The sequence below is a fragment of the Aptenodytes forsteri genome, unplaced genomic scaffold (genome assembly GCF_000699145.1).
Source record: "Aptenodytes forsteri isolate BGI_AS27 unplaced genomic scaffold, ASM69914v1 Scaffold55, whole genome shotgun sequence".
In the NCBI taxonomy this organism is placed as follows: Eukaryota; Metazoa; Chordata; class Aves; order Sphenisciformes; family Spheniscidae; genus Aptenodytes; species Aptenodytes forsteri.
The window spans coordinates 3,984,102-3,996,149 of NW_008796063.1; the positions used below are offsets into that span (position 1 = coordinate 3,984,102).

General features: G+C 36.5%; 1 protein-coding gene across 1 annotated transcript in view; it reads right to left on the reverse strand.

The window, feature by feature from the left end:
- Window positions 1-870: 870 nt before the first annotated feature.
- LOC103904970 (thrombospondin type-1 domain-containing protein 7A) overlaps window positions 871-12,048 on the reverse strand; it is a 79,632-nt gene continuing 68,454 nt past the window's right edge. The window contains exons 18-23 of the mRNA XM_009286537.1: window positions 10,784-10,957; window positions 9,656-9,751; window positions 6,602-6,684; window positions 6,053-6,263; window positions 2,506-2,593; window positions 871-955 (exon numbers count right to left, since the gene is read on the reverse strand). Coding sequence (XP_009284812.1) covers window positions 871-955; window positions 2,506-2,593; window positions 6,053-6,263; window positions 6,602-6,684; window positions 9,656-9,751; window positions 10,784-10,957 — 737 coding nt within the window. The remainder of the gene's footprint in view (window positions 956-2,505; window positions 2,594-6,052; window positions 6,264-6,601; window positions 6,685-9,655; window positions 9,752-10,783; window positions 10,958-12,048) is intronic.

The following is a 12,048-nucleotide window of genomic DNA, read 5'->3' on the forward strand; positions in this document are numbered from 1 at the left end:
TCCTTTCTGAAAAGAGGCAGTTTCTATGGCAATACTAGTTAAGTGCATATCATGCTGCACTAATATAGTGCAAAAATTTGCCTTACATGTAGCAAAAAAGATGCAGGCAACAGTTTGAGTTAGAGGAAGTAGAAACGTATTGTAACATTTACAATGGGTATTCTTTTTCCAGACAGCAACCGCTAGAAAATACTGAATCTGAGAATGCCTCCTTTCTGGATGTACATCCGAGGCCTTTAGACTTTGGAGTGATAACAGGACAGAATTTTGCAAGTGAGTCATTGCCCTCTGAAATGCAGGTTAACACAAGTTATCATCAACTGGCAAACTGTTGAACTTGCTCAGTGGGTTAATCCCAGTTAAAAGGTAATATTGTACTAAGCACTAAAATGCTCTTTAACAAGTATATAATCTGATAGAGTAATACATATGATTCAACTGAGTATATATGTTATGCTCTAATATAAAGAGTCATAGACAGCTTGGTACAAACTCTTCATGCGTACTGATTATACTTGGTTAATGTTGCAGGGGCTTTCAACTGTTAATACTATGTCAGCTACAGTATTCTGGAGACAGAAGTGGTACTTATAGTTTGTAAGATTGAGGAAAGACCACAAATCTCCAACTGCAGTGTCTATTAACGTGATTCTGCCAGATTTCTCAGTGCTGATGGTCTAAAGTAAAGCAATAATACCTTGAATATCCGTAGGCATTATGAAATCCATCCTTCTTTATCTATGGTGCAGTTACAAAAAAGAAAAAGTCAAAACACTTAATCCACTCCATAGAAAATCCCTGTGGCTTTGGATACCTTCTGATTTCAATCCATTAATTTAGACTCCATTTGTCACCATGAGAAGTTATATTTTACATATCTGCATCTCCATCATAAGCCAAGGTTAAAGGTTTCAGTCGGTTGTTCTGCCTTCTCTGGGGCTTCTTTGGCTTTTTGCTGAAACAATAAGATAATTTGTAAATAGAACAAGAAACTAATAACATAGCAAAGATGGATTTCAATCTTAAATGAAAGATGAGTGTGTTGTTTTAAGAGAATGCATTTGGTTGTTCATTTGTAAAAGCCATAAGCCTAAAACCTTCACTTGGATCGGTAATGATCACTTCATCAACCCAAAGCAACATCTAATTGAAAGCTCAGTTGTTCAGAAACAGGCTGTTATGGTGCTGATGTGACTTGACGAAATCCTTGGCAGGTAATCCTGCAAGATCAGTCCGTTTTCAGAAGAACCCAGAGCCTGCAGTGCAATATTTGGTCACGTATCAAAGCCGCAATCAGGTTCTTTTAAATTATATGACTCAAATCTTAACCTCTCTTGACACATCAAGGGTTTCCACAGGAAAGTTCCATCTTTTGATTAGTTTTATCTCATTATACTTGCTGGAATGACCACAGTTAATTCTAGATGTTATAAACAAACCAGTCATAAATAGCAGGGATATGGTTTCCCTGACTAGCCTTGAATTAGATTTTAATCCAGCAGTATTTCCAATCCATTTGATATAGTTTTAGAAAATTACCAAGCCAAAGGAAAATGCATGTTTATGCATGCTTTAGTACTTGTCTTCTTTTAGAGTGTAATATAAGCATTTCTTTAAATCAGGCCTGTGCATCCTCAGTCTCGTCCAAAATCTTATCTCAGCTATGTCACTTAGGCTGCCCAAATCTAAATCTTTGTTACCAAACCAGTTGTTACAGTGGCTTGCAGTGGCCACAGATTCCATCCTGAAGAATCTGCAGTAGAGTTGTATGCTAACGGATTTTCTTTTCCTCAAAAAATAAAAGATTTTGTTCCTTAGACGTAAGTGAGATTTTGGGGAAGGTTTACTAAAAAACAAACAAACCAGAAGCCCCCCAAATGCCTACTAATGCAGTACAGCCAAGAGCCTGACGTGTACGACCACACTTCCCTCACCTTCCACCTGCACAGTCATTTGGGTCAGAAATTCCAAACAGGACCTAGAAAACTTCAGGGAGAGCATTCTCAAAGGTGACCTGTTCTCGCAAAAAAACTTTGCTTTCACATGCGTTACGATATTTCAACAAAATATTATTTCATGTATGAAAAACACATGAGAAAGTTTTCAGACTTTTTTTGGTTGATGTACCTCCATATCCTGCCAAATATCAACTCTGACTTGCCTGATTACTAAATTTCCTTCTTGCTATTTCTCTCTGCATTTTGTGATACAGACGCAATGAAATTATCATGGACACAGTACATTCTTAACAGAGAGAAACTGAGCAAAAATAAACTATACACTAAGCTACCCCGTATTTGTAAGAAGTCCTAACCTCAGGAGAGCATGTGAGAGTCCATCATCTAGACTAAAACCAGAGTCCACCAACCTGAGCTTGGACAAAAGGATATGGAAAATTAAACACTGCAGTTCACAGAAGTGCCTGCAGTTTCTACAGCAGCATATGTAAACGCTTGATTACAGTCTGTGTGGGACTGCTTGTTTGTAAATAATTAAAGAACTCACCAGGCTAGATAGATCATAGAAACAATAAAGATGAGTAAAACAAATGCACCAGCAGCTACACCATAAACCCAGGTCTTCAGCCTCCCATCTAAAAGGAATGAATGTTAGTCAGTAGTGCTTGAGTTAGTCTTGTTGAATTATTAGTTCTGATATAGTATAGAAATACTTTTATAATCCAAAATAAATGTCTTCACTAGCAAGTACAGCTTAATAAGAGTAAATACTATTAAACAACTGAGCAATAGCTTCTCTGTGCACTTGTGTTTCGCCTTTCAGCCAAAGTCTGGATAATCTGAATGGAGCCAAGGTGTGGGGCAAAGGCAGCAAGTGAGACCCCCAGAAACCCAGCCTCTGGGCCTGCCGGTAGCAGACAATCCTTCAGCGTGATCGCAGGGCAGCGGGTCAGCCTGGGACTCATTTATGCCGTTAGCATCACTTTCCATTCTAAATGGAAAATCAATCTGCCTGTTATTATCATTCATTCTTGTTGCTATTTAATTTTATGTTTTTAAATACCTTTAGCATGTTTTACCTCATCCATACCTTAACTGCACATACACAACTTTCACTACTGCATAAAGTAATAATTTTTCAATTTCTTCCTCTACCAAATGCAAGTTTTGTTGTTACAAAACATCTTCCCCTCACAGAACAAGCAAAAATACACCAAAAAAGCCAACCCATGCTCATAAATAGAACAACTGTCTGTTGTTAATAAGGACTGTACCTATGCACAGCCTCTGCAGTCTGTATTTTGGACATGATGTCCTTGCAGGCTGAGGTATACATCCCACTCTCCTGCTTGCCTTGATCCTAGGTGCACTCACCCCAGGAAAATGAGGGAAGAACGGGTGTGACTTCCTCTGTCTGTGAGGTTTTGCTCTGAACCCCAAATGAGTATGTCACAACCCCAGGCCAGTACATGTTGTTTGACTCTCTATTTTTATCTGACTAATTTTGCAAATTTCTAAATGGCTTTTTGAAAACATTCTTTTACAGGAGGTTAGCTAGCCTTGTTGCACCTCCTTGACAATGAAAATTCCATAAAAAAGCTTAATTATTTCATTTACAAAGGGCAAAATTTTTATTTCATGAAGTCGTGTATATTTTCGCTGTAAGCAAACACAGCTAAAATTTTTCTGACCAAATACTTATTGCTTCCTGATACCTCTGTAGAACAAAAAGGCATTATCAATGCAGTTGATGTTTCTACAATGTAATAATAACAAAAATTAGTCAGACTGACTTTGCCAAGATTCACAGTAGTGCTCTCTACTGCTGTGCAGTTAAGTTCAGGCTTTCTGTTCTCTAGCAATGCAAAGTCTTGCAGTCATGTGGACAACTTGTTTGAGACTAATCAATATAAAAACATTTTAGCTTCATTACATTAATCAACCTAATGAAACATTATAACTGATAATAACTGATATAACTGAAATAGCTGATCCGTTAAAGATGAATTGAACAGTAGATTTGACCTGACATATCCAATGATATGATAATACGAATGAGAGGAATTCAGACTTCAGCACTGCTAAATAGGTTAGTTTCTTCTCTCTTTGGCTTATTTCCATTGGTAAATATAAGGGGTTTCGGGTTGGTTTGGGTTTGCTTGTTTTATAATAGTATTATCTTCTTGACTAAAAGGCTGGCATTACCTTGTGTATGTATGTATTTATTTTTGTCAAGCAGGGAACTCTGTTAATGAGGTTTTCCCTATTGTGCAACTACAGGCATCTAACTCAGGCTTTCTGAGTTCTCCCTGGACAGATTATTTCTAAGTATACAAGGGAATTGGCATCACATACTCATCTGTTTTGGGTAGTACATCAGCACAGACACCTGAAGAGGATAGTTTTAATACCTTCTTTTCTGGAACTGCAATGTAATTTGTTGAAGACAGTGAAAGAACTATTTTAAATCTGGACTTAGAAACTGTGAGGAAAGGAATAATCATGCTGGAGTAAATCAAAACCTTTCCAATAGATACCCAATCCTGGACTTAAAACAATCAAGCATAAATCTCATCTGAAGTGCGAAATTTTCACTTTCTTCCACATTTGCTCATACCTTCACTGCATAAAAAATTAGTTCTATTGAATACTGATGTTTTTACCTGAGCTGAGCTATGTTTCCTTCCTAACTTGAATTACTGGAAAATTGTTAAGTTTTCATGAAATCTCTCAACTGTTCCTTGCTCCAAAAACCATGCCTGAGCTCACACGAGCATCCATGTTCCTAAATAGTTGAAGATGACTGTCTGACATTTGTTTATTGTCGGCACTCTGGCTGCTACAACCCACCCTCTGGCATTTTCAGATGGAGTTAGCTAGAATGAGGAAAAGATAACACATTTGCTAAGATGCTATTTTTTTAAAGGAGGACCAGAAAAGCTTGATTTTCTTTTTTTATTGTGGATTAAAGTATAACTAATTGGCGTAAAGACCATTTTATTGCAGGTATCAAATATAGTATCACAGTACAAATAACAGTAAATACTAGTAGGACTAATGGGAGCTAACATAAGTATTTCTAACCCAAACATGATTTAATCTGCTTATTAGAAGTACCGCTGTAGTTCTCAATTTGCAGCATTTTAGGGATTATGCATTTAAAGATACTGTTTTCAATTCTCAGATTAAAAACATTCATAAAAGCTTTAGAAAGAAATGAACACCCTAAGACACAAGTGTGTTAGAATATTTAGCTCTATGTGATTTAAACGACACTTAAGAAGATAACCAATTGCTCTCTTCATATCATTAACATTTTGGACAAGCATCAAATCTCTATGTGAAAGTATTTTGTTAATTAAAGTTTTATTTATCTCAATGCTTAATAGTACCAGGAAATATTTACTGAAATCTGATTACATGATGGACTTTATAAAGTATTTTTGATGGGATAACTGTCTTATAATATATTTCTTGCCACTCTTGCACATAAGTCCTTGCTCAGCTCTAAAGAACATGGTCCATCATAAAAGCAAATATTGCCTATAGAGACTTAAAGCACCTCTATGCTAAATATCAATAATATGGTTAGCTCTTGTCTAACATGAATTAGTTTAAATATGGATATGGCAGAAAAGCATTAGCATATCTATACTGATTATTTTCCTACAATTTATGCTACGGCTGCAAATTTTAAGCAGCCTTTACCCTTTGCAGTCTTCAGTGCTACCTATTCACCCCTCTGTCAACAGCATTATTGGTTGAGACAGCATAATCTAATATCCTGGCTTGCACCTTTGCAGCCAGACCCCTTCTAAAGTCACATTTCAAATAGCTTCTGTGAATTGTAACAGGTAGAAGGGATTAAAAGGAAATCTTCTGCAATACAAGATTTCATTAAATATATTGATAGAGCAGCTGAGAAGGCTAGGGGTTTGCTTATGTCTCTTCCTTTGTTTTCAGTCAGGGTGGATGCCTGTCTTCTTAAATGAACACTTAAGGGTTTTTCTTTTCTTCCTCAGCATCACAAAAATGTAAATGCCAGACCCTGCAGCAGTACTTAGCATTAAGAACTGCTCATTGCATGACTTCACCTGGCCCAAAAGGCTGTAGAAACCAGGTCCTTCCTCGTCCTGACTGGTTACTGGAGGGCTGGGTAGGGTTCACAGCTCGACTGGTTTTCACATCTCCCTTTTTGTCCTCCATGGTGGGGATCACCACCACTGGGATGAGAGTGCACTGTTCGAGTGTGCCATCGGAGGACATAACTTCAGTGTATCCTTCTTCACAACTGCACGTTCTAGTCTGTAGGGAACAAGTGTTTTACACTGTGTAGCAGAAAAACATAGTTTTCTGTGAGCCATAAAGCATAACAACATGGATGACAGGAAGAGAAGACTGTTTTGATGAGTGCTAGCCTGGAGAGTACCTCCTCATATATTTTTATGCAGGTTCATACCAAATCAACAGAGATTATTCAACATTTATTTGAAAGGTAGAAAATGGTCTGAGGTTGATTTTAACAAATTAATGATTAGCAAAATCTCTGAAAATACTTTTTGCTGGCATAATCTTTGTAATGCAGAGAGATGTGTGGGAAGCCCTCACAGGGGTGTTTTACACTCCGATGCAGTAGCACATACCTCACTGCAGTAAGCGTGGGGTTGACTGCACGGTGGGTTACATGACCTGTCAGCATCTGGTTGGCGCATCACTAAACAGCCCCCTGTAGGACAGAAAATCATATTTTGACATGGTAATACCTCACCACTGATGAAATTACTGATGTCATTACTTGCTACAGTATGTCATGGATTACAATTTTACTGCTAATTTGAATTTAAGAGTCCTTCTCTTATTCCAAGGTGAAGGATAATTGGTATCAAGTATTTTCTTATAGGTAAAGGAAGGATACAGCACATTTACACAGTATTTACATTCATGTGCATTTTAAAGAACTAATATTTGGCAAATGAACCTTTTGTTTTTCCCTTTGTTCCTTTGGTGAATTGCTCAAAAAACACTTGAAATGTTTTGTTGTGCTTGAGGGAACAGATTTTGGTTCTCTAGGGCCCTCCTTATGACTTACATATTAAAACTGTGGCCACAAAGAAAATAAAAGCATATTTTTGATTTATATCTTTGCCTGTTAAACTGAAAACAAACTACTCATCCAGTTTATGAATGGATACCTGTTTTCTGCTGCTCCTCAGTAGTTACTTTTACACATGCTATAGCTTTGCCACTTATGAAGCCACACTTCATGCTAGTCTAAGACAGATTTTTCGGAAGAAAAGAAGTGTTATCAGTAAAGCATGTACTGAATGCTATGATACTGATGATATAGTGGGTTTCAGTCTTTTTCCTTTTTATACAGTCTTAGTTCTCATTTCTACAGCTTTATGTACAGTGCAGTTATTGTTATGGACCAATACACACAATCAGGCTTTCACTATCATTTCAGCCAGAATGACTTTAAAATACAGTTAGAGTCAGTTTGAATTTACCTGGCTTCCTTCTAGCTTACAGAAGAGGAATATGCATCACGTAGTTTAAAATTTATACTGCTACAGGATGACTTATCTTGCATCTCCAAAATTAATCACACTTTTATACTGGTGTGATACGATGATGAAATCCTGATAGTTGAGGTTGGTCACGACCATAGCAGATGCAGTTAGATGTGGTTACATAGATCCAAGTGTTAACGGGATGGCCGATGAAGAACAAAGAAAACCCTGCTGGTTGCCATAAGTTTTCCCCACCCCCAGAAAGGAAAATCGTACATCCTGGCATACAAATCACATGCCTGTGGGAATCTATGTAATAAAATATCAGTCATCCAAGGAAGCTGCAGAGGGAAAGAGTTGCCTCATCGCCCATGGGAAACAACACCTTCAAGTAAAAAAGAACTATTCAGCACAACAGTATTATGCAAGTGAGTAAATAAATAAAGGCCTTAAAATACCAACAGGACTCATAATAAAAATTTTATAATGTCTGAATTAAAATACACTATGATTTTGATTCTAGATCAAAATAGGTAATCTCCATTTAAATCACCCGTGTATGCGCATCTATCAGTTTGAGCTCTTAAATACTGTAGTTTATACAAACCACTTTCAAAAAAATGTTCAAATGTAAATTACAATCTGGTTCACGACTGTATGCTTCATCCAGAGAAGTTCTCGCAGAACATTATACTTAAGTGCTTTGTTTGAAAACTATCAGGAATGTATAAAAAAATATAGTTTTTCATTGCATGGAAACTGGTGATTACATTGTCTGAAATTTTCCACTAGTCTTCATTTCAAATCAGGGAGTTACCACAGCTTTAAAACCACGTACAAACAAACTTTGAAAAAAGAGATACAAGATAGGTCCGAGGTTAGTCTGCCTAGGAGGTCCTGTCATGAAAAATCTGCCAACAACACATATTCATACACTTGTCTTTCCTGGAATTTATCACATGGCTGTATTCAGTCACATCAGAACCAACTATTATTTTTATGTGACTGACTGTGATTTATGAATATATTCTGATTTTAACATCTCAGAGCCATAATCGCAAAGATGCTATTTATTTTGAAATCCTGTAGGACCTTTAATAGATAATATCATATATGAATCTCAATAAGAATTCTTGGAGTTTTACTTACCATACAAGCATCTTAGCTAGGCAGGAAGCAATCAAGGTGCATAAATAATGCCCTGCTGCATTCATCGTGAAGATGATGCATTTTAATATTTTTACAGCACAAGGTGACATTTGCAAAAAAGACTTTGGGCTATTAAGTATTATTTCAAAACTTTGTAAAAATAATACAGATATTTTATTTCTACTGTTACAAAAGACAGCAGTTGTGGATTCCACCATCAAGAAGTATTGCATTGGCAGTCCATGAATTAGAGCTCCCCTCCTGTGACTGACCAGACAGTGGCTGGCATTGAGGATGTGTTTACAATCTCTGGGGTTCTTTTACTATCACCTGGGCTGATATAAAAATTATTTAAACAACAAATTCATAACTTTTAGCTTAAATGAATTCCTAATTCTGATAAATAAATTCATATAAACAGGTATGTATGAAGATTTTCTTGAATTCGGAGGCCTCAGTCATTCTTAATTCATGGTGGGTTTGTGCTTTGGTTTGCACAAAAAGTAACTACATCCCATAGCTGCCCACTGAAGTATCCTGCTATAGGTTTATGTCATTGAAGTAAAGAAATAAACTTATATTAGCACATTTATTAAAATTTGGTATTTTGTAATTTTAAGGAGATATATATGCATGATATTATCAAGCTTTGCATCTCGCTGCCTCTGTATAGGCACTGAAATGAACTTTAATACATAAAAGTTCTATTTGTTGTAGGGCTTGAAATCTGAAACCCTAAATTTAGAAGTGTAAAGATGTCTATGGTAAAAAAAATATGCAATGTAAAACATTCCTGGTCCAGTACAGAAGATAATATTTATAGTTACTTTTAGCATTACATGATGCATAATTCTGGAAAAGAAATTACATCCTTAGGACGCAAAAACATAATGATTCAAGACAAAAGCACGTTGATTCATACATCAGGAACAAGTGTTTTTAGCAGATTCTTTTAAAAAAATGTATTTCCATTAGTTGGCAAAAGACATTATCCACCTGTTTTCCAGGCTTTTACGTGTATATAAGAAGACTAGTTACCTGTGACGTTTAAACCATCTGACCTTTGGCACCACACGGTTCGAGAAGATCCCTTCCATGGGCTAGCCATCCACTTGTATTCATAGCATTGGCCATCTACACAGAAAACATTCACTTTTCAAGAAATTTGATGACAAGATTTTAGGCTACCACTGGCAGCAGCCACACTCATCAGTAGACCATACCCATTATGTTTAACAGCTTTTATGGCTAATAGGCCCCTTCCTCCTTTGCCCAGCAACTTAGAAGGATGAACTGCACACATGGAGGCCCCAAGGTCTCCTGCACTTATTGGATACGTAGAGAATAGACCAGATGTGTCCCGGACACTAACTATAATGGTTGTAATACACTGCTTGTGAAGTAAGCCTAATGTAGTTAATGGGCAAAACAGATGTTTCCAATAACCTCATAATGGTTGTGGCCCATCTGTTGCGCAAAACTCATTTAGGAGTCAGGTTCCTTTCCTGGTAACACTGAGCTTCAGTCAATGCTCCAGTGCTTGGAGAAGTGGCCCGGGCTGCATCCGGCTTCACATCTCAGCTCTGCTGTACACCTCTCATATGTCCTGGGATAAATCATGAAGTGCTTCTGCACCTTAGCTCCCTTAAAAATATAAAATTCCTTTTTGCCTGATCTGTTTGGCCTCTGAATGGACAAGAAATGCCTGTACAGGAAATTACTTTTCTTAGATACTGTGTCCCGTATCAGCGATAAGCATGACTGAGACTTTTTAATGTCACTGTCATGTGATTAACAACAATTCAAAGGGTAGAGAGAAATCCAAATTTGGTATGTATCAAAATGTAAAGATTTCTTTTTATTAATGTTATCAAGCAGATAAGGCAACTATTTTTTCCCATATCATAAAAATAAATTTCATTATTAAAAAAGGATCATCAATTTTCCAAAGATTCTGTTTAAAGTGGTAACGTATGATAGTTAGCATTTGAAAGTTTTTCTGTTTACAGTTGATATCTGGAAAACAAAAAATTTAAGTGCATTTCTATGTCTATCAAATCCATATTTGCCTAAATTTGATACCATGAATAGAAAGAAAACAAAACTATTGTTGTTCTGTATTTTTTTTCTTACAGGAAGTGGCCTTATGTGTATTTTGGTGCTTACCATTGCATGGTCTTGTTTCCAAAGCCTGTTCTGGACAGAGATGTTGATTCTCTAATTCCTGAATGATCACTGCCCGAGATCGGACTTGTATCCCTCCAAAGCCGAGATCCTCACCATTAACACAGGTTAGCTGACAAAGGCTCCATTCTGACCACTCTCTCAAGTAACAGTCCCCTGTCAAATAGCAATTTTATAAGATGAATGATCATCATATGTGAAGAGTTTTTCGTACTGAATATGTCTTAGAGAAAAATGTCCAAATCTGGTTTCTTAATTTTCCCTCTTTATAGATCCTTTCATTCCTCTTTTTAAACGTGACTTATACTTAAGATAATATTTTGACACTCTCTGAATATCTGTGCAGTAGAAAATAGTAATAAAAAGATTATACAGAAGCCTATTTGTTCCGAAGCAGGGTAGTTTCCTGTAGCATTCCCGTAAGATCACTTTCATTTTGAATTTCTGAGTAACACTCCACCCAATGTCTGGCTTTTTATAAATTTTAGGGTATTGTACACTGTATGCCTTACGCTAAATTTATATATCTTGTTCACAATTCTTCTTTGATCTTAGAAAGAGAAAACATTGTCTAGTTTTAAAAAAGATTGTTGCTTATCCTCATACAGAATTTCTCTAACCAGACAGTAGAAGCAACTGCTGGAACATTCTTTGCAAGAAAGGGAAATGGGAAGGTGATTAAAATGTCTGCTCTGGCTATTTCATGTTAGGATAATAGAGATTTGTAGAATGTTATCTTATAGTGTAAAACTGAAAAATAAAATTATAGTAATGACACTAATTAGCATGATCAGCTGAAGAACATTTAAGGAAGATCTGAGGCACAACACAAAGAGACCATTTTGTTAAAACTGCAGTAGAAAAATCTAGTAGACTAGATTGTGCACAGACTCATAAATAGACCTCTTAGTTCTCATTATTTCAGTGAAAGAGCTATTAAAAATTCATGCTACCTTGCATTATACTGATGACAGATATAATCAGTACTGTGTTGACCAGATGCCTGATTAATGAAGGAATTTTATTTGCCAACGGTAGGAAAGCATGCAAAGAAATGAATAATTGAAGAACTGATGTATACATAATAGGAAAACAAGTAGTGCTTTTTGGAAACATTAGTTGCAGCGTATCATTAGCACATCCTCACAGGGCAGTTATTTTTGCTGGCTAAATGTGAGATTGTTGAAGAACAGGCTCCTGCTCAGCAAAATTTTAAAAGCGAGCAGTAAGCAGCTATATTTTTTTTT